The sequence below is a fragment of the Xenopus tropicalis genome, chromosome 4 (assembly GCF_000004195.4).
Source record: "Xenopus tropicalis strain Nigerian chromosome 4, UCB_Xtro_10.0, whole genome shotgun sequence".
Classification (NCBI taxonomy): Eukaryota; Metazoa; Chordata; class Amphibia; order Anura; family Pipidae; genus Xenopus; species Xenopus tropicalis.
In genome coordinates this window covers 148,112,742-148,137,017 of record NC_030680.2, presented here as the reverse complement: position 1 = coordinate 148,137,017, position 24,276 = coordinate 148,112,742, and the positions used below count along the sequence as shown (strand labels likewise).

At 43.3% G+C, this 24,276-nt stretch overlaps 1 protein-coding gene across 7 annotated transcripts in view; it reads right to left on the bottom strand.

The window, feature by feature from the left end:
• Positions 1 to 24,276, bottom strand: part of slmap (sarcolemma associated protein) — a 100,072-nt gene that overhangs the window by 48,926 nt on the left and 26,870 nt on the right. For all 7 annotated transcript variants that reach the window (XM_031899798.1, XM_031899799.1, XM_031899794.1 and 4 more), the window contains 2 exon segments: positions 13,910 to 14,057; positions 5,610 to 5,682 (listed from right to left, as the gene is read on the bottom strand). In XM_031899798.1, the coding sequence (XP_031755658.1) occupies positions 5,610 to 5,682; positions 13,910 to 14,057 (221 nt within the window).

Here is a 24,276-nt window from a genome sequence, read left to right as displayed (position 1 = left end):
AGAAACAAACCCTCCACTGACTTTCCCAAACTTACATGCCACTCCAGTAATTATCCAAAGAAGAAGCTGCTCGGATGAGCAGTGAAACGTCTTCAATGATCACTTAACAAGTCCAGTTGCTTTTGATTTATTTATACTAGATATACCATGGCCTGGATGAATGAAAATCTTTATAGTCATATCCAAAGAAAAGGAATTTCCACAGTCCATCCTATCTACCTTGAGCTACAAAAAACCCAGCCAGTCCTCACCTTGAAATTACCATCAATCCATTAACGAATAAACCCTAAATGTATTGTTGATAGAGAAACAAAGCATAACACAACCTTTCTCCTTTTCCCAGCGAGAGGCAGCTCAGCTACAGACCATCTATACTATTCTCAGACTCTGCCCGTAGAAGTGCCACAGGCAAGAACACTATCAGTTGGCTATTTGTAATTTCCAGGCAAAAGTTGAAGGAGACAGAGATTTGGGCAAAGTCTGAGCCATACTGCTTCATGGGAGCGCGGAGAGCACCGAGACTGCCTGCTTGACTACACGTAACATACAGGAGCAAAATGATAAAGAGGTTCAATTTGGTATATTCCAGGGATCCCCAAGCTTTCTTACTCGTGAGGAACAATCAAATGTAAAAAGACTTGGGGAGCAACACAAGCACCATAAAAGTTCATGGAGGAGCCAAATAAGGGCTGTGATTGGCTATTAGGGGCCTCTATGCTTTATTTGGTAGGAAATCTTGTTTTTATTCAACCAAAACTTGCCCCCAAGTCAGGAATTTAAAAATAACTCCCTGGTTTGGGGGCACTGAGAGCAACATCCAAGGGGTTGGGGAGCAACATGTTGCCCTGAGCCACTGGTTGGGGATCACTGGTCTATTCAGTTAGGCAACACGTTCCCCCTTAAATGCATTTGTTTAAAACCAAAGCAAGTTCTGCCTGGAACGAGCAATTATCCCTTACCCGCATCTAGAACAAAGTGACAAGCTACAGATAAAGCTGAAGGTCACTTTCAGCCGACTGTTTATTGGAAGGCAGTTTCCTGTACAAAGCGGCAGTAGAGTCTTTAAGTTCAATATCATAGAACATTCCGTTCCTGCGCCATACAATTAGTCTAAATATATATATTAACACTGCAAATATTCTACCTACAAAGAGCTTTGCTGTCCCATCTCTATGCCATTTAAATTCCAATCTCTATGAAGATACCCAGTTCGGGGCATTTCCTGTGCCCCCTTGTTATTAGCCCCCTGAGCTTGGCCCAATCCGCGCCAATTGCTGAACTGCGGAACTATATTTTTGTGAATAACCTTCCATGTACTTCTAAGAAAAGAAAAAGATCCGTACTTACGGGATTTATTGTTAGATCCCCTTGTGTTTTTAATTTAGAAATACCTCCAAGAGAGCCTCGCGCTGGAACTAGGAGGCTGTAATATTTAATTCAGATTTAATTAAAAATAAAAACCCTTAGCAAAAATACATGAGAGAGTTAAATGCGAAACATTGAACAAGTGCGAACAGAAGGTGGAGCTGTTAATATAGAGTAACTGCTGGAATACTGGCCATTCTGGAGCAGAGTCTTCTCCGGCGCAAACATTCATTTCCAGACATTAAAGGCAACAATAAAGGAAAAAACTAGTTTTTGTACTATTTGCCTTTCTCTTCTGCCTCTTTGCAGCTTTCAAATGGGGGTCACTGACCCCGGCAGCCAAACCCTATTGCTCTGTGAGGCTCCAGTTTTACTATTATTGTTACTTATCTTTCTATGCAGCCCTTCTCCTACTCATATTCCAATCTCTCGTTTAAACCACTGCCTGGTTGCTAGGGTAAATAATAAAAATGCACCGAATCCAGGATTCGGCCTATTTCAGCAGGATTCCGATTTGGTTAAATCCATGGCAATCGTGACTTTTTGTCACATAAACATGTGCCCAATTGAAATTTGGATTCGGTTTGGTATTTGGCTGAATCTTTTGCAAAGGATTCAGGGTTCGGCCAGATCCTAAAATAGTGGATTCAGCACATCCCGAGTAAATAAGACCCTAGCAACCAGATAGCTGCTACAATACCAAATGGAGCGCTGCTGAACAAAAAGCTAATTAACTGAAAAACCATCAAAAATCAAAAACAATTCCAAATTGTATCAATGTCTGCATTATATTAAAAGTTAACTTAGGGTTAACCACCCCTTTAAGTACAATTGAGATAGTCCCTGCAGGTGACTTGAAAGCGGCTAACTCAGGTTGAATGTACAGGTATCGGACCCCTTATCCGGAAACCCGTTATCCAGAAAGCTCCGAATTATGGGAAGGTGATCTCCCACAGACTGCGGTTTAACCAAATAATTTAAATTTAAAAAAATATTTCCTTTTTCTCTGTAATAATAAAACAGTCCCTGAACTTTATACCAACTAAGATATAATTACCCCTTATTGGGGCAGAACAGCCCTATTGGGTTTATTTCATGGTTAAATGATTCCCTTTTCTCTGTAATAATAAAACAGTACCTGTACTTGATCCCAACTAAGATATAATTACCCCTTATTGGGGCAGAACAGCCCTATTGGGTTTATTTCATGGTTAAATGATTCCCTTTTCTCTGTAATAATAAAACAGTACCTGTACTTGATCCCAACTAAGATATAATTACCCCTTATTGGGGGCAGAACAGCCCTATTGGGTTTATTTCATGGTTAAATGATTCCCTTTTCTCGGCAATTTAATATTTAAATTATTTTTTACTAGATTTAGGTTATGGAGATCCAAATTACAGAAAGACCCCTTATCCAGAAAGCCCCATGTATTCCATTTTATTATCTTCTTTATTTGCCTGAAACTGCAGCTTTTTGCTATGAAACAGTCTCTTGTATGAAAGCATCCCCCCTGTTTAGCAGTAGAAGGTTCCGTCGGCAGAGAGATGGCTGTAGGACATATCTTTATGTGGAACATCCCCACCAAGGGTGCGGCTAACTGATTTCCAACTGACAGTTTCAGGCGTATATACATGGAACAAGTATGTAACATGGCCTCTTCCTTATCCACAAGGAACATTCCTCCATATGAGCAGTTGGGCTCCGGGGCTTCTCTTTGCTCAGCGGCTCAGTTGTCTTCTCTGGAGGAGAGAATTTATTATCTAAACCCCCCACAGCAGGAAGTTATTTCTCATGTTGAAGAGCATTCCTCAGCCGACCCTGTGAGTGCTGTGTAATACAGTTTATTTACAGACACACACATCACGGTGGCACAGAACAGAAAAAGTGATACTACAGTAGGGACGTCCTGCACCCAGGAGTGGTGGCCGCCATCTTGCTTGCTATAAAAAGGAAGGCGACTTACAAGCACCATTTGCTCGTCGGCTGAGCAACAGGCAGGAGCTCCATGTTGGTGCCCCACTTACTGACTCCAACTGGCCCAGAGGTGCACAGGGACTTCATAGAAAAATTGCTCAAGGGACATAGGGGCAAAAGGGCTCCCCAACTATTATTATTAACATTTATTTATAAAGCGCCAACATATCCCGCAGCGCTGTACAATAGGTGGGTTACATACATTGGGCATACAGAGTAACATATAAATCAATAACCCATAGAAGAGGTGAAGAGAGCCCTGCTCAAAAGAGCTTACAATCTACAAGTAAAGGCTTGAGACTTCTACTTCTACATTTCAATGTGGCTCACAGGTAACTAAGGCACTAAGAGCACTGACCTAGGCACATAGAAGTTGTTTCCTACCTCACGTGTCGGATGAGGTATTTATTCCCTCCTGTCTGTTCAAGAGCTCCATTTAAATTGTTGGCTCACTGTATGGAAACAGCTGGATGGCACTAAACCATGAGCTCAAGGAACAGATTGTGGGCAATGTGGCCACGCACCCAGACTGCCATAGTACTGTACACACATTCGATTGGCTGCGCTGTAGATTCGGACTGGGTTTCAATATAGACCCCTGGCATTTCATCGACACAGAGGCCAAAACAGTCCTCCCCAGGCCCAATGAATAGTGACTGTCTATGGCAACTTAAAGAAGCCCTATTGGCATTTGCCAGAATCCACAGATTGCCGGCCCTGAATGTTGGACAACCAGATCTCATAGGAAGTGGGATGGAGCTGTGATTCCTGCCATTTGCCTTCCTTCCCTGCTGGATCTGCCAGTATTTCTATTAATGTTTGATGGATACACCCATCTATTGTTGTTGCTTTATAAATAGTAAATAATAATAGTAATTGATGTCCATCCTCTATTTAGCACTAATCAGATGATTACAACAAGGCAATGAATGCCAATTATTCCTTAGCCCAAAGTGGGCAGCCCTCAGCTGCCGTGTATGGGCCGGCCCACCGCTGCCGGGTATGGGCAGGTCGGGGCACATATAGTATTAGGCCAGCACATGTGCATTGGAAGCCTCACACAATGTGGCAGGTCAGACAACATAGCTCACCGATGGCCAGAGATGCCATTAATGTCCCTAAAGGAATAACAGCTTCCAAGGCTCAGGTTGCTAATTGATCATTGAGAAAGCAGAAGAGACAGCACCAGAGCCGCTGCGGTCTCACACAACCAAACCCAAGCAGAAGTTCTGTACGAGACAGGAGAAAGGGGCACATCCCACAAAGCTCCATGGAAATAATCAGACCAACGTGTGCCTCCCTGGCACCATCCTGCCCGTCTCTGCACAGCCTACTGCAAGGCACAGACAGGCAGATTTCCCTGGCCAGGACTAGGGATATTTCATATTTAAGCCCTCTGACTCAAACCAGCCCCCAGGTCAAGAAAGGCTACTGTGCACGGGAGTGCCAGCCTTTGAAAAATATGACCAGAGGTAAATAGATGGGACCAACACACGGGGCTTAACTTGACGCGGTATGGGACTTACCCCTGTTTTTTTGTCAACACATGCACTAGCATAGATAATTAACTTATGAAACAGGGGGCCAGGGAATGTGCATTGATTAATCCCCCTCTCTTTTTTGGATGCTTGTAGTTAATTTGGCCAGATCAGTCGCGCTTCCATTGTATTTGTATATTCTATTTAGCCTTGGGTGCTCCCCACAACCCCCTTTTGTGTATCTATTAGGGATGCACCAAACCCACTTTTTTGGGTTCGGCCAAACCCCAGAACCCACCCCGACAGATTCTGCCGAATTCGAATTAGCATATGCTGATTAGGATTGGTACGGGTTAAAAATCTAGTGCGCGGCAAAAAAATAACCCTTCCAAATACTAATTGGCATATGCTAATGTATGCTAATTAGGATTCGGATTTGAACCCTTCAAATAAAAAGGCTGGATTGGGCCCGAATCCTGAAGCGAATCCGGGATTCGGTGCATCCCTACTATCTATTTCATACAGACTTTGCATAGTTGAGTTTTTGTTTCAAAAGGAAAATCTAAACCAGAAAACACAGCTTCCTGCTGGTAAATCCTATTATCCATGCTCTGCATATGGAATCTGTATGGCAACACCCAGCTGGGTCCATTTCTGGGTAACTTGTCCGTCTGAGCAAGCTATAGTACAGACCGCCCATGGTTAATAGAGCATCTCCATGATTCAGTGCCTAGTAGAGCAACATGGCTGGTTCCCAAGAGCTGATAAACAAATACGGTTCTACTTACTCTGATCGTCGCCGCGTCTCGAGCCCATCTGGCAAGAAGAGTTTTACAGTGGACACTATACAGCCGTGGGTCACTGTCAGGGGAGAATAAACACACAATTTAGATAATGAAAAACATAAGGAAATCATAAGCTGGGCCGAGAGTTCTGCTGAGTGGCAATAATATGAGTAAAGGGTGCAACTGCATCACTTGTCTATGGGGTAAGTATGGGCCCCACTCTTGCACCAATAAGCTTTATTTTTTACCTATTTAGCTTTTTTTTTAGATGATTAATGTGAGGGGGCCATGTATGGGCACCTTTATACACATCTGTACCATAAGATGGAAAATTCAGGTTGTGAGGCCCTCCAAAATACATAATTGACACATATGAGGGATTAAAGAGATCAATCTATTCATTACATGGTAGATGTTAATCATTTAACAATAATAAGCCACCTTTGTGCTTAGCACAGTGGAATTCCTATGGTATCTCTCTGTACAGGCTATGAGCAAACTTAGGGGGCTGTTCCTGCTGAATTGTGCTTAGTACAGGGGAATCCCTATGCTGCCATAGTTTTATGGTATCTGTCTGTACCGGCTATGGGCAAACTTAGGGAGCTGTTCCTGCTGAATTGTGCTTAGTACAGGGGAATCCCTATGTGCCATAGTTTTATGGTATCTCTCTGTACAGGCTATGATCAAACTTAGGGGGCTGTTCCTGCTGAATTGTGCTTAGTACAGGGGAATCCCTATGTGCCATAGTTCTATGGTATCTCTCTGTACAGGCTATGAGCAAACTTAGGGGGCTGTTCCTGCTGAATTGTGCTTAGTACAGGGGAATCCCTATGTGCCATAGTTCTATGGTATCTCTCTGTACAGGCTATGAGCAAACTTAGGGGGCTGTTCCTGCTGAATTGTGCCTCATATCATCTACTGCCAAACAAATATACTACTATAGACAGAAGATATGTTTTGTGTATACATTAAGGTATATGTCTGTATTGACTAGGGATAAGCAATACGGCAGCTCCTATATAAGTATAAGTAAAGAGCTATACTCTCATGCTATAATGTATTTCGGTGTATAACTGGAAGCCTACCAGAGATGATGTTTGTTGTCAGTAGGTACAATAATATATGGAAAGTGAAAAAAACAGACACATTTCAGGTAAGAGACAAGTGCAAAGCAAATGATTTGGCAGCAGCGGGCCCGGCACAGCCGGGGGGGCACAGAGCCGACACATTTATCACATTCGAGAGAACGTTAAAAATGACTCATCGGCAGCTCTCTCTGCCAGGATTTAATATAAATGAATTTAAAGAGCAGATTAATTATTCTGAGAATGAATAGCACATTGCACGTGATAAGGTGCCAGGCAGTGGAAATATCCAGATGCCACACTGCGCATTCCCTTACCCGGGTATTTATAGCATATACTGCAGTGTGCTGGCTGCAGCTGAACTACACGTCCCAGCATTCCCGGCTATACCCGGTCTCTCCACACAGCTTCAATGTTGGAATTGGTACAACAAATTGGCATTGAAATACGCAAATATTTAATAGTTAAATAAAAAAAATCAGAAAATTAAATCTACTATACCAAACGACATGAGGGTGCATCCTCTGACGAAGCACCCAATGGTGCCAAATGCACAAAGGGGGCGGAGCATGGGGAACGCGTGGCACTGGGATGTGCCCTGATGTTGTTTGGTATACTATATTTCAGTTTTTGATTAAATTTCCCTAATTAACTATAACCATTACATTTTTGCATATTTCAATGCTGATTTGTTGTGTAGTTTATATCGTGAATAAATTCCCCCCAATTGTAACATATAGGGATATTATAAGCCCCCGAGGAGTTCCTTATAATATATAGTGAATAAAGTACCCCCTATTGTAACATATAGGGATATTATAAGCCCCCGAGGGGTTCCTTATAATATATAGTGAATAAAGTACCCCCTACTGTAACATATAGAGATATTATAAGCCCCCGAGGAGTTCCTTATAATATATAGTGAATAAAGTACCCCCTATTGTAACATATAGGGATATTATAAGTCCCCGAGGAGTTCCTTATAATATATAGTGAATAAAGTACCCCCTATTGTAACATATAGGAATATTATAAGTCCCCAAGGGGTTCCTTATAATATATAGTGAATAAAGTGCCCCCTATTGTAACATATAGGGATATTATAAGCCCCCGAGGAGTTCCTTATAATATATAGTGAATAAAGTACCCCCTATTGTAACATATAGGGATATTATAAGCCCCCGAGGGGTTCCTTATAATATATAGTGAATAAAGTACCCCCTACTGTAACATATAGAGATATTATAAGCCCCCGAGGAGTTCCTTATAATATATAGTGAATAAAGTACCCCCTATTGTAACATATAGGGATATTATAAGTCCCCAAGGAGTTCCTTATAATATATAGTGAATAAAGTACCCCCTATTGTAACATATAGGGATATTATAAGTCCCCGAGGAGTTCCTTATAATATATAGTGAATAAAGTACCCCCTATTGTAACATATAGGAATATTATAAGTCCCCAAGGGGTTCCTTATAATATATAGTGAATAAAGTGCCCCCTATTGTAACATATAGGGATATTATAAGCCCCCGAGGAGTTCCTTATAATATATAGTGAATAAAGTACCCCCTATTGTAACATATAGGGATATTATAAGCCCCCGAGGGGTTCCTTATAATATATAGTGAATAAAGTACCCCCTACTGTAACATATAGAGATATTATAAGCCCCCGAGGAGTTCCTTATAATATATAGTGAATAAAGTACCCCCTATTGTAACATATAGGGATATTATAAGTCCCCAAGGAGTTCCTTATAATATATAGTGAATAAAGTACCCCCTATTGTAACATATAGGGATATTATAAGCCCCCGAGGGGTTCCTTATAATATATAGTGAATAAAGTACCCCCTATTGTAACATATAGGGATATTATAAGCCCCCGAGGGGTTCCTTATAATATATAGTGAATAAAGTACCCCCTATTGTAACATATAGGGATATTATAAGTCCCCAAGGAGTTCCTTATAATATATAGTGAATAAAGTGCCCCTATTGTAACATATAGGGATATTATAAGTCCCCAAGGAGTTCCTTATAATATATAGTGAATAAAGTGCCCCCTATTGTAACATATAGGGATATTATAAGTCACAAAGGAGTTCCTTATAATATATAGTGAATAAAGTGCCCCCTATTGTAACATATAGGGATATTATAAGTCACAGAGGAGTTCCTTATAATATATAGTGAATAAAGTTTTGTTGCTAGCTTTCCACCTGGTAATCATTGGCAGAATTGCTCCTATGAAACGCAAGAAGGGAGAAGCCCTTAAGTAGAGAAAAAAATCTAAAAAGAGGCACCAAAGCAGTAGCGTTCCAGCTGTTAAACTACATCTCCCAGAAGCATGTAAGAGACTTTGGGAGTTGCAGTTTAACATGCAGGGAGACATTTACAGCCTCCTTCAGTGCCCTTGGCACAGTATTTTTAGCTGAGGGTGACAGGCAGCACATGAATACGTTTATTTTAGAGCAGCCAGTAAGTAGGAATGCTAGCCATAGGGCCGGCCCAAGTCACAGGGCTCTGTGATACAGTCACTCACACCGCCGCACAGCTGAGCAGCCACAAATGCCAGGCTCGTTGCTCTAAAGGAGCAGCTCAGGATAAAAGCCCGGGGCTCCATGTAGAGCCTGTAATACACAGGAGCGTGCCTGGATATAGTGTGTATAATAATATATAAATAATAATATATAAATAATAATAATAATAGTCACAGAGATCAGTGTTGCAAGAGAGATACCCCCTATGTAATAAAAGGCACTAAGTTCCAGGTGCAGTAACCCAGAACAACCAATAAATTGCTTGCTTTTAACCAGGTGACCAATAAATGCTACCTGCTGATTGGTTGCTACAAGTTACTGCTCCTGGGCAAACTTAGTGCCTTTTATTACATCAGCCTTGATATCTACTTGCAGTGTAAACACCCTTATTCAACATGAGCAAAAAGAACAGAACTTCTATGAATCCATTTCTTAGTTTTATTATAAAGAACTAAGAGATCACTGTTTTGTATTTACCCTTACTTCCTCCCCCTCCCTGTACTGTAATGAGCTAAAATACAGATACGTAATGAGCCCTGTATGAATAGCCTGCTGTTTGCTCTACACATAAGCAGATGTCTGGGAGGTTTATCAGTGTCATGGTAAATAGATTTAATAATGTTTACTTTCTGCTTGCAAGAACCAGGAAGTTGGAAACTGAAAGCATTTTCAAAACATTGTTTTTATTTTATTTCCTGGCCATACATTATACGATCCACTTGACTGGCAAACAATCTTGCCCCCGATATGCCCACATAGGGATCATTTGGCCCTAGTGTCAGCATTAGTGTAGCATTAGGGCATTAAGGGGTAGAAGCAATCGTAACAAGTAAACAGTCAATAAGCTGGTGTGGTTTTCGATCCAATGGGAAAATCAAGTCTACCCAATTGACATGTGGCCGATTTTCAGACAGATATCACTTGGGGAGGTGTGTTGGAGGGCCCTATACACAGGCAGGTAAGCTGCCGAATCGGTCTGAAGGAACTAGGGATGCACTGGACCCAGTTTTTCGCGTTCGCCCGAATCCCCAAATCCCCGTTAAGGGATTCGGCCGAATACCGAATCCTCACTAGCATATACTAGTTAGGATTTGGAAGGGTTAAAAGTTACAATTTTTTTCACTTCCGTGTTTATGCGGCAACATTAACCCTTCCAAATACGAATTAGCATATGTTAATTGGGATTTGGTTCGAATCCGAACCCTGTCAAAAAGAAAAAAGGCGAATCCTGGCCGAATACCGAACCAAATCCTGGGTTCAGTGCATCCCTAGAAGGACCCCCAGCTTAAATCTGCCGTGTTTGGCCACCTTTAAAACTATCATTGAACTCATGCTGACCAATTGCTTGGGTTGGGTGAAAAGGTAGAGGGACACTATTTAGATTTGTTTTTGTTCTTTTTTAATTGTTCCGTTAAGCAGCCGCAATGAGTCAATGTGGTCCCCAATCTGACTATATTTTTAAACCTGCCCGATCAATATCTGTCCGATTTCAGGCCAGATATCAGTCGGGGGGGCCTGTCGTTAGTGCCCATACACGGGCTGATTAGCTGCCGAGTCGGTCTAAGGGACTGATATTGGCAGCTAGAATCGGCCTGTGTATGGGGACCTTTAGGGATGAGATTTAGCCAGAACTACAAAAGGCTGGAGGAAGGCAGATAGGAAACATACAAGCAGAAAATGGATTAGAACCTATTTTGGAATTAAATCAAATGCTATGCTAAATCACTAAATCATGTCAATTGCTTTCAGTTAAAAACACGCACTGATCCTTTTAAATGTCTGTATAGTTAATAAAGGGCGGTACTGCAGCTTCGCTTTATGGCTGGGCAGTGATGGAATTTTGTTGTTGCAAAGTCCCCCAATTCCTATAAGTCCTATAAGGCTGCTGCTGCTGAACAGATTAGGCCTAAACGGACAGAGAAGTGATGGAAGAAAGTAAATATCACTGAACACAGTTCTGCTGATCCCTGACTTTCCCAAACAGGCAGTTTAAATTTCTGGGCGGCAGCTGCACATAATAATGGGCCATAAATCAAAATGTAGCATTTCCCTTACACATGATTCTGTTACTCTGAACAGAAGTCTTATAGTTTCTGCTTATGGGAGCCACATTTCCTCAGAAAGGGGTAAGCCTCTTTTGCATCAGTGAGGTTTAGATTGTAAGCCTTCTTGTCACTTAGATCTGTGGAATCTTCAATGCAACTGTACTTTTATTTGAATTCATTATTGCACTTTATATTTATTGACCTATTATTGTAACGCCCCCTGTTTGTATAATCATTTATTGTTCTGCTGTGCGGCGCTGCGTCCATAATTAGCGCTATATAAATAAAAAAAAATATACATACATACATACATGCATGGGGGTTCCCACTTTTAATTCAGAATCACTCTACTTCATATTCTCAAACTCCACAAGTCACCAGATGGAAAGGCGGAGAGCAGGATTGCCATATTCCCCTCAATGGAACCCAAATGGAGTCAATCTGTATATAATATATCAGACTACACTTTCCCTTGGAAGGTTTGCACGTATGACAGTTGTCGTTAAATGTCCCTTTATTCCGCTTGGGTCTATACATTAGGAATTACCGTTTTGTCTTGTGCTAACGCTAACAGATACAGTGATTGGTCAGAACAGGGTAATGGGAATCAGCAGTGTAACTTGGGGGCAACGGGTTCCCCTGGGTGTAGGGGGCATCGCTGGGCTAATTGGGGGAGTTGCTTGGTTGGTAAGGGGCAGAAGGATCTGGAAGACTAAATTAAAGGCAAGAACATAGCCAATAAAATTTGTCATACCTGCCTCATTCTTTGGTGTTTTACTGGCCAGATGGCATCATTATCTCTAAAGGAGGCCACACATGGGCCGATTGTAGCTGCCGATATTGGTCCCTTAGACCGGCCCGTGTAGGGCCAGCAACGACGGGCCTGCCCGACCGACATCTGGCCTGAAATCGGCCAGATATCTATCGGGCACGTTAAAAAAATGTAGTTGGATTGGAGAATGCATCGGCTCGTTGATGCGGCCCCCGAATTGACTGCATCCATTACCTATGTTATAATTCGATCATTTGGCCCAAGAGGCAAACGACCGAATGAGCCTAAATTCGCCCAATATCGCCCACCCGTCGGTGGGGATATCGGGAGAAGAGCCGAGAGGGAGGTCGCCAAGCGATCGGATGTTAACGTGTATGGCCACTCTTATAAGTTGGGGGTTGAGACTTGAACCCCAAAAAGCTGGGACACCTCTGCAGTACAGACCAGGCTTTAGTGTGCTTAGGCTAGCATTCCCCGGAATGGAAAGGAGGGCTGGCAGTTTGGCACGGCAGTAGAAGTGTGCCAGTATCTGGTTGATATATCCTACCCTGCCACACTGCATTAAAGCTTCTAATAAAATCTGGTAAAGTGCCAAATAAAAAAACATCCAGCCTTGTCCCCTCACTATTCTGTCATATCAGCAGAGCGGAGCCAGGGAAGGCAGGTGCAGAGCAGGTCACTGATGGGTTTGGAGGGCCCTCCTGCCCGGATTGGGTTACGGGGAGTACGAGTTGCAGCTCGAGTTTCTGCGCCGAGTACTACAGGGATACGTGACGGCCCCCTCTCTCTGCTGCGCTGAAAGGGAACAAAACCTCTGGGGAAAGGCATGACATTTAGACTGCCGCGGCGCTTTATAGCTTCCCGCGGGGGGATCATAAATAGCTAGGAAATATCCGCAGTACAATGAAGTTTCACATTATTGTGAGTCTGCACTATTTAGCTATAAATCAAAATCAATGGAGCACAAAAGAGGCAGTGAAACCTGATTCCCAACTCTTATGTCACAGGCCCATCTCTGGTCTAAAGCTGCCAGTGAACGCTAATATGATCTTTTTGTTATCGTGTGACCAAGCTTATCCTGAAACGATCGTTTAAAAGTACAATCTGTCTATCTGTATATTTGTATTTATACATATGGGTAGGGGGTGCCATAGTGTTTCCCTTAGATAGTACATTATGGGGGTACAGCTTATTGTGTGCCCAGAACATTCCTTCTCTGTATATTTGTATTTATACATATGGGTAGGGGGTGCCATAGTGTTTCCCTTAGACAGTACAGTATGGGGGTACAGCTTATTGTGTGCCCAGAACATTCCCTCTCTGTATATTTGTATTTATACATATGGGTAGGGGGTGCCATAGTGTTTCCCTTAGACAGTACATTATGGGGGTACAGCTTATTGTGTGCCCAGAACATTCCTTCTCTGTATATTTGTATTTATACATATGGGTAGAGGGTGCCATAGTGTTTTCCTTAGACAGTACAGTATGGGGGTACAGCTTATTGTGTGCCCAGAACATTCCTTCTCTGTATATTTGTATTTATACATATGGGTAGGAGGTGCCATAGTGTTTCCCTTAGACAGTACAGTATGGGGGTACAACTTATTGTGTGCCCAGAACATTCCCTCTCTGTATATTTGTATTTATACATATGGGAGGGAGGTGCCATAGTGTTTCCCTTAGACAATACAATAATAAGATTTAGCTTACTGAGGGCAAAGAATGTTACCTGGCTGCATATTTGCACTGGTTTAGGCTACTCTCAGACTAGGGTAACTGACAGAGGGTACTAAGCAAAAGCAAAGGCTGCATTGTATATAGGCCAAACATAACTTACTCTATGACTTACCTTTTCTGGTGTTTTCCGTTACGTCTACCCCAAACTGAATGATGTCCCCCGAAAGGATCTCACATGGTGGACTTTCTTCAGAACCACGGCTCAGCCTCTGGCTGTTTATGAAGGTACCGTTACTACTCTTAGTGTCTTGAAGGTAGAACTGTAAATGGAACAGAGGGGCTGGTGAGAAGGGGGAACAGGTGCAGGATACACACGGGGGCACAATGGCTCGCTGTATTCCCATCCCTGCACAGCGCTCCATGCAACACCGATATACTGTAACACAGCTGATCCCCCCCATTGTAAGCAGCAGTCCTGCCCTGCTTTATGGCTGAGATTCTAGCTATCTGTATAACAGAGCATTCTGTCACAGTGGCACAGATCCTATCTGATCCCCCCATTGTAAGCAGCAGTCCTGCCCTGCTTTATGGCTGAGATTCTAGCTATCTGTATAACAGAGCATTCTGTCACAGTGGCACAGATCCTATCTGATCCCCCCCCATTGTAAGCAGCAGTCCTGCCCTGCTTTATGGCTGAGATTCTAGCTATCTGTATAACAGAGCATTCTGTCACAGTGGCACAGATCCTATCTGATCCCCCCATTGTAAGCAGCAGTCCTGCCCTGCTTTATGGCTGAGATTCTAGCTATCTGTATAACAGAGCATTCTGTCACAGTGGCACAGATCCTATCTGATCCCCCCCCCCCATTGTAAGCAGCAGTCCTGCCCTGCTTTATGGCTGAGATTCTAGCTATCTGTATAACAGAGCATTCTGTCACAGTGGCACAGATCCTATCTGATCCCCCCATTGTAAGCAGCAGTCCTGCCCTGCTTTATGGCTGAGATTCTAGCTATCTGTATAACAGAGCATTCTGTCACAGTGGCACAGATCCTATCTGATCCCCCCCATTGTAAGCAGCAGTCCTGCCCTGCTTTATGGCTGAGATTCTTGAATACAATACAAACACCTGAGTCAAGAACAGGCAAATGGGTCAAGGTTCCATCCCAGTGGCTCATTGCCCCGTACAGCTGTTCACAATCTGGCAAATAGCACTGAGCACACAGATAATAATTAGCAATTCTATAAATGTTTGATTGCATCGTGTTCTGACATTTTCCGAACAGCCCAATTACTCGAGCCTAATGTCTGGAGCCGGTACTTTGCCTCTCTCAGCCGTGTAACAACTCCCAGATGGCTCTTTTTGCTGAAAGGTTATTTAAGGTTTTAAAGTCTGAGAGAACCTGCCGGTGGCACCAGTGGGCAGACAAGACACGGGCACGGCAGCATAGGGGGATTCAGTGGCACCTTGTGTAGCAAATGGGGGGATTTGGACTGCGCACACAGAAAGAACAGCAGATATAAAGGGGGATTATTGGATGCCGACAGCAGAGAAAGTTCTAAGGGCTCTGGCACACGGGGGAGTCTTTTTTGGCGATTTCGGGAAATCGCGCTGCCGCGTGTGCCATCCCGCCGGCGACTTACATGTTCGCCGGCGGGATATGGCAACTCGGGGAGATTAGTCGCCCGCGAACAGGGAGTTTTGTCGCGGGCAACTAATCTCCCCCGTGTGCCAGAGCCCTAAGTGAATCAGACAGTGTGAGCGGAACCGATAAAGCCCGGATCAAAGGGAAGAGAAGCGCAGTCAGAGCACAAAAGGACTTCTTAGTCTGAATTGTTCTTGCCCAGCTTCCCACCTACCCGCACAATCAGTGCCAGGGACAATGGCAAAAAGCTTATGCGGAATAGCAGCTACATGCCGGGGTACCTGGGGCCTGCCGGATAGCTCCCCGATGGCACAAAGAACCCTATTCTACTATCTATAGGATGGCTGCGCATTGAGCAGGGGGGAATGGGTACCCCCAAATTATCCTTCCTTCACATGGAAGTAGGCTCTGATCCCTACATTTACTTATCCTTTAATCTGCAGCTGTAGCATCATGTTTAAATAAAGGGTAATTCCTTTCATAAACACAACATAAACAGTACATTACATTTAGCAAAGAAACTAATTCTGTTACTGATGTTAATGGGCTCTTGATGTGGGAATGGCTCCGATACGGGCGATTAGCTACTCAGCACTGCGTCCATGCGTGTAGGCACATTACTGTGTATTGTATGTAGGGATTCCTTCTGGACATGCACCCACATGTGTCCCTATCCATACATGTCTTGCACCCTCCTCACATGGCAGGGAGAACTCCCCGGGATGAGGATTATATATGGATTTGGGGTGAGTTTATTTGTGCCCTGGGTACCCCTGGAACTATAGCAGGGTGACTGTTACCCCAATGTTTCTATATATCTGTAACCTTGTTATGGGCTAAGGGGGCCCAGCCTGAAGGCCAGTTAGGGGGGGATTTGGGGTGAGTGCTTATTTGTGCCCTGGGTACCCCTGGAACTATAGCAGGGTGACTGTTATCCCAATGTTTCTATATATCTGTAACCTTGTTATGGGCTAAGGGGGCCCAGCCTGAAGGCCAGTTAGGGGGGGATTTGGGGTGAGTGCTTATTTGTGCCCTGGGTACCCCTGGAACTATAGCAGGGTGACTGTTATCCCAATGTTTCTATATATCTGTAACCTTGTTATGGGCTAAGGGGGCCCAGCCTGAAGGCCAGTTAGGGGGGATTTGGGGTGAGTGCTTATTTGTGCCCTGGGTACCCCTGGAACTATAGCAGGGTGACTGTTACCCCAATGTTTCTATATATCTGTAACCTTGTTATGGGCTAAGGGGGCCCAGCCTGAAGGCCAGTTAGGGGGGGATTTGGGGTGAGTGCTTATTTGTGCCCTGGGTACCCTTGGAACTATAGCAGGGTGACTGTTAACCCAGCGTTTCTATACCTATATATCTGTAACCTTGCTAGGGAGGTCTATAATAGGCCGAAAATCAGTGCATATGTTATTTTCCCATAAGCCTGTACTACAAGGGCCTGTAATAGCTCAGCAAACATACTGAAGTGTTAGTACACAAGGGTTACTACAGAATGGAAATATACAGTCATCCTGCTTTTCATAGCTCAGGCACGGCGTTGCTTCCAGAGAACGTCTTGCTGTGAATGACACATACTATATTTACTTTCCATCACAAGGTTGGGAAGGAGAGAAGGTCTGTAAGGAAATTCCAAATAAAAGTGAAAACTTCCCATTAACAAGTATTTTTTTTTTTTATGTACAGATTATTCCTTCTGTTATTTGTGTTTATACTCATGCATCGGAGTTCCCATATTGTAATCCCATTCAAAGCCAGCAGCCTGCCTTTTTTATCTCATCCTGAAATGTACCTTATCGGTATATGATAAACCGAAATGTATAAAATATTTTATATTGCAAATATAAAATGGGATTTTATTGATCCCTTTGCAACTAAACCAGTTTCCCTCCTGTTTGTAAGGCCATTTCCCGACCATAGGAGGCTATATGAGAGGATAAGGCTCAGCCAACCGGACAATGTATCACCTTAAGCAATGCTAAGCCTGCAAGCTCAATCAATAAGGCAGGAGAAAATACACACAACGTACCAAACGCTCATAGGGGGCAGTTGGAAAAAAAAACCTCCAGTACCTATTAGCCTCGCCAACAAGGTTTATAAGAAAGCAAGGAGAATTAAACAAATTCATTGTATAAACCTACATTTAAAAAGGGGGGGGAAAAGCAGTCATATTTAGTATAATACAGGTATCAGACCCCTTATCCAGAAACCCATTATTCAGAAAGTGCCGAATTACGGAAAGGCCATTCTCCCATAGACTCAATTTTAATCAAATAATTCACATTTTTAAAAATGATTTCTTTTTTCTCTGTAATAATAAAACAGTACCTGTACTTGATCTCAACTAAGATATAATTACCCCTTATTGGGGCAGAACAGCCCTATTGGGTTTATTTCATGGTTAAATGATTCCCTTTTCTCTGTAATAATAAAACAGTACCTGTACTTGATCCCAACTAAGATATAATTACCCCTTATTGGGGCAGAACAGCCCTATTGGGTTTATTTAATGGTTAAATGATTCCCTTTTCTCTGTAATAATAAAACAGTACCTGTACTTGATCCCAACTAAGATATAATTACCCCTTATTGGGGGCAGAACAGCCCTATTGGGCTTATTTAATGGTTAAATGATTCCCTTTTCTCTGTAATAATAAAACAGTACCTGTACTTGATCCCAACTAAGATATAATTATCCCTTATTGGGGGCAGAACAGCCCTATTGGGTTTATTTAATGGTTAAATGATTCCCTTTTCTCTGTAATAATAAAACAGTACCTGTACTTGATCCCAACTAAGATATAATTACCCCTTATTGGGGGCAGAACAGCCCTATTGGGTTTATTTAATGGTTAAATGATTCCCTTTTCTCTGTAATAATAAAACAGTACCTGTACTTGATCCCAACTAAGATATAATTACCCCTTATTGGGGGCAGAACAGCCCTATTGGGTTTATTTAATGGTTAAATGATTCCCTTTTCTCTGTAATAATAAAACAGTACCTGTACTTGATCCCAACTAAGATATAATTACCCCTTATTGGGGGCAGAACAGCCCTATTGGGCTTATTTAATGGTTAAATGATTCCCTTTTCTCTGTAATAATAAAACAGTACCTGTACTTGATCCCAACTAAGATATAATTATCCCTTATTGGGGGCAGAACAGCCCTATTGGGTTTATTTAATGGTTAAATGATTCCCTTTTCTCTGTAATAATAAAACAGTACCTGTACTTGATCCCAACTAAGATATAATTACCCCTTATTGGGGGCAGAACAACCCTATTGGGTTTAAAGGAGGAGGAAAGGCTAAGTCACTTGGGGTGCCAAAATGTTAGGCACCCCCAAGTGACTTAGATCGCTTAACTTGTACCCCGGGCTGGTGCCCCTGTTAGGAGAGAACAGCACCAGCCCGGGGTACCTGTAGGAAGCGCTTCCTTCTTCCTTTTTCTTCTGCCGGCGAAATCCGTGGGCCGGCGCATGCGCAGTAGAGTAAAAAGCCGACTTTCTTGTTTAAGTTCGGCATGCGCGCGCAAGTGAATAGGAAGTAGGAAGTGCTCGCTGCTACCCCGGGCTGGTGCTGTTCTCTTCGTACAGGGGCACCAGCCCGGGGTAGAAGGTAAGCAATCTAAGTCACTTGGGGGTGCCTAACATTTTGGCACCCCCAAGTGACTGAGCCTTTCCTTCTCCTTTAATTACTGTTTAAATAATGTTTATAGCAGACTTTAGGTAGGAGATCAGAATTACGGAAAGACCCCTTATCCGGAAAACCCCAGGTCCCGAGCATTCTGTATAACGGGTCCCATACTTGTATTTGAAAAAAGTTTTACAAAGACACGGTTTCCAATCCATATCATTTAAAGGGCAACTAAGACGAGACATTTAAATGCTGCAAATACACAGCAATCCAGTTCAGCAAATCAACGCGGCGCTACAATTAACCTCTAGTGAGTTCTATCATTTCTACACTGGACTGTGTGCAGTCCGTCGCTGTATAAACCTACGGGCCGGGCCAAAGACATATTTGGGTCAGCGCTAGGGCCGGGCCAGTATTAGTGCTCTATTTCAATGACTCACACCGGCGACCCAATGCGATTCCTTATGTGCTTTAGCCGGATGGCCTCAATTCCTGACTCATTCTGGGCGCAGTCATTAAAGAATCCAGCAAAGGCTAATTACAGCTAAGGAAGTCATTATGCTCAATAGGCGTCTGACCGAGTATCCTGCAATGAACCGACCAACAGAGAAACAGAGCAAAGCGGCCATTATATCAGCAGCATATGGGCGACAGTATCCCAGCTGGGCAGTACAACACAAGGCCCCCATCAGGCACAGGGTGCTGCACACTGACCCCCATACTCTCATTTCTCTGCTAGAAAGAAAGCAGAATGGCTGCCATAAAGCGTGACATCATGGCTGTTTGTGACAGGAAGGAAACAGACTGTCACAGACTAACAGAAAACAGACCCTGAAAAGCGAGCAGAAAACATTAAAAAAAAAAATAACATTTGTACACGACGTTGTGTTTGAGCAGATGTTAGATCTGTTATGCTGGTATTTGTTTTATTCTGTGGTTTCCCAACCGAAAGCAGTGTGTGTGTGTGTGGGGGGGGGCTCAGTCTGAGGGTGAATGGGGTTCAAGCCCAATAAATCTGAACAGTCCACCAAAAGGTGTGAGACTAGGGGGTACATTATCCCTTATAATACACGAGTGATACTCAGAGTTCCCTGTATAACTCAGCCTGCAGCCTTGTGCCTTTATATGGGCACAGAACCCCTCAGTGACTGCTAATATCCTTATCATTTACAGTAGGGGGTACATTATCCCTTATAATACATGAGTGATACTCAGAGTTCCCTGTATAACTCAGCCTGCAGCCTTGTGCCTTTATATGGGCACAGAGCCCCTCAGTGACTGCTAATATCCTTATCATTTACAGTAGGGGGTACATTATCCCTTATAATACATGAGTGATACTCAGAGTTCCCTGTATAACTCAGCCTGCAGCCTTGTGCCTTTATATGGGGGGCACAGAACCCCTCAATGACTGCTAATATCCTTATTTACAGTAGGGGGTACATTATCCCTTATAATACATGAGTGATACTCAGAGTTCCCTGTATAACTCAGCCTGCAGCCTTGTGCCTTTATATGGGGGGCACAGAACCCCTCAGTGACTGCTAATATCCTTATCATTTACAGTAGGGGGTACATTATCCCTTATAATACATGAGTGATACTCAGAGTTCCCTGTATAACTCAGCCTGCAGCCTTGTGCCTTTATATGGGGGGCACAGAACCCCTCAGTGACTGCTAATATCCTTATCATTTACAGTAGGGGGTACATTATCCCTTATAATACATGAGTGATACTCAGAGTTCCCTGTATAACTCAGCCTGCAGCCTTGTGCCTTTATATGGGGGGCACAGAACCCCTCAGTGACTGCTAATATCCTTATCATTTACAGTAGGGGGTACATTACCCCTTATAATACATGAGTGATACTCAGAGTTCCCTGTATAACTCTGCAGCCTTGTGCCTTTATACGGGCACACTGCATGAATGATAGTCAAGAGTTATCTGCCTTCCTCCTTCGACTGTTTCCAGCTTTCAAATGGGGGTCACTGACCCCGGCAGCCAAACCCTATTGCTCTGTGAGGCTCCAGTTTTATTGTTATGGTTACTTTTTATTCCTTATCTTTCTATTTAGGCCCTCCTCTATTTATATTCCTCTCTCTCTTTCAAACCACTGCCTGGTTACTAGGTTAAATTGGACCCTAGCAACCAGTTTGCTGCTGAAATTACAAACCGGAGAGCAGCTGAACAAAAAGTGAAATAACTCAAAACCCGCAAATAAAAAATGAACACCAACTGCAAATCGTCTCAGAATAGCACTCTCAACATCATACTAAAAGTTAGTTAAGATAAATGTATTTTTTTTTAAGGTTTAAGTGGCGTTCCCATTTAACCCAAGCAGGCTTTTCAGGCATTAATGCAGATCCCAGTCGCTCAAACTCACGAGTTATTGTGTGAAGTCGGGCCAGGGCCGCGCTGCTGTTTCCTCTCACCCTGCGCGAGGTTCATTGGCTCCGGCCCTGGAATCTGCACTATGGTATGTGGCAGGAATGTACCAGCACTTCTCAGCATTAATTAGAATCATTCAGCGGAGACTGGGAGCCCTGCGTGGGGCAGAGGCCCTGGGACAGCATTATGCCCCTAACAGCAGCAAGGGACTGGGATAAGCTCGGCATACACAGCGTATTTATTCTGAATAAAACACAAGGTATTCTATGGGAAATCAGCCGACAAAGCGGAACAGCGGGGCGGTAGCTTTATGCACAAAGGCTAAATAGAAGGTTACAATTGTAGCTACCAGAAAGCCTGCAATGGATCTAAAATGACCTAAAATCAGGGAGATAATGGCAGTAGGTTTAGGTACCTTTCGGTATACCATGAACAAATTTAAAGGGGAAATATGCACTTGGCTCCTCGCTCCAGATTCCAATCCACAGTGAGCAGCAGAGGTCAGGAGGTGCAGAAAGGCCCTTGAGATGGGCAAAATCAGATTTATCCAATCATTTGGCCTTGGGTAACACTGACAGGTAGTTAGGATGAAAAATACAGTAATTAGGCAACTGTAGCTACCAGAAAGCCTACAATGGAAAAGCCCCGTTATGGCCACGAGGTGGGCAATATCAGATTTATCCAATCATTTGGCCCTAGGGCCCCATGATCGGATCACATTAACAGGTCGTCAGGACGAGAATCCCAATAGTTAAGCAACTGTGGCTACCAAAAAGCCTGAAACGGGAAAGCCCCGTTATGGCCATGAGGTGGGCAATATCAGATTTATCCAATCGTGCCCCGTTATGGCCATGAGGTGGGCAATATCAGATTTATCCAATCGTGCCCCGTTATGGCCATGAGGTGGGCAATATCAGATTTATCCAATCGTGCCCCGTTATGGCCATGAGGTGGGCAATATCAGATTTATCCAATCGTGCCCCGTTATGGCCATGAGGTGGGCAATATCAGATTTATCCAATCGTGCCCCGTTATGGCCATGAGGTGGGCAATATCAGATTTATCCAATCGTGCCCCGTTATGGCCATGAGGTGGGCAATATCAGATTTATCCAATCGTGCCCCGTTATGGCCATGAGGTGGGCAATATCAGATTTATCCAATCATGCCCCGTTATGGCCATGAGGTGGGCAATATCAGATTTATCCAATCGTGCCCCGTTATGGCCATGAGGTGGGCAATATCAGATTTATCCAATCATGCCCCGTTATGGCCATGAGGTGGGCAATATCAGATTTATCCAATCATGCCCAGTTATGGCCATGAGGTGGGCAATATCAGATTTATCCAATCATGCCCAGTTATGGCCATGAGGTGGGCAATATCAGATTTATCCAATCATGCCCAGTTATGGCCATGAGGTGGGCAATATCAGATTTCTCACACTGCCAGGCTTTCAGGACGAGGGCCACAGTAATGGAGCAATGTGCTCCCCACCCTATGGCCTTACGACTTCTCTCGAGCCGTCCTGCCTGAGGGCCCCATACAGGATAATAAGCAACCGACCCTGTCCATCAGCGGATTTATTAGCCCTTGTGTGGCCACTTCTAACAGAATGGAGTACAGAGGCCCGTGGTCATTCTAGAAAAGCAAAAAGAAGTCCCTCTCCCAAAAAATGGCCACGATGTAAATAAATGACTCCTAGTTTTTCCTATTAAAGCAATATCTGCCCAACTGTATTCCACTTTTCCAACTTGCTCCCTGCCACTGGGCAACAGCCCTTGATGAACTATAACACAATAGGAGGGCTACAGGAGGAAACCATAGAAGCTGTCCAAAAAGCCGGAGATCACTGGAAGCTTTGGTGAAGCTAAAATAATAACATTTATTTTCATAAACCTAATGCTATATAGGCCCTTTAAATTAAGTTTGTGCTCTATATTTGAAAAAAACATTCTTACATCTTGTTGTTTTTTTTAATTATTTTACTATTTCTGTTGTGCGACTTGGAACATACAGGCTTGGCATGTTACCGGCTATCTGGTTGCTAGGGTTTAGCTGAAAAGCTGCTTAAAGCAGGTTCATCTATAATACAGGAAAAGGTTTATTTAAAAGGCCAACCACCCCTTTAAGTACTGCCAAAAGTTTCAATGGATACATAAAAAATGATCGTCAAAGCTAAAGGAAACCATGGTTGTTCCAACATAAGTTTTAGGGTTAAAGCTTTAAATCTGTATCTATATTTGAATCCCTATACAGACTTCTGCCACGTGCGCACAGGTTCCCCTACACGTTCCCGGAGGGAATATTCTGGGACAATTTGCAATTGGTCTTCATTTTATATTATTTGTAGTTTTTTTAGTCATTTCAGTTTTATTCTAGGAGCTCTCCAGTTTGGAGTTTCAGCAACTATTTGGTTGCTAGGAACCAAGTTACCTTAACAACCAGGGAGTGGTTTGGATGAGAGACTGGTACATGTATAGGAGAGGGGCTGAGCAGAAAAGAAAGTTTAAAAAGTAAGTAACAAATAAATAATGAAGACTAATTGAGAAGTTGCATAGAATTGGCCATTCTATAACATACTAAGAGTTAACTTAAAGGTGAACACCCCTTTAAAGATCCTGCCTTTATACTACAGATTAAAACAAGATCTTTTTTTAAAGCTTCACCCTGAGCCCCAAAGCACTGGTTACAGAAGCCTTACCAGAAGCAAAGCATGGCGTTTAACACACGCCCGCGCAGATAGGAGCACTCAGGGTCATTCTACACAACAGCAAGGAAACCATTCCAAATGGCGCATTCCTCAGTTTACGTAACTACAACCCACTGGAAAAGGTGTATTTCTGCCACATTAGCCACTACTGT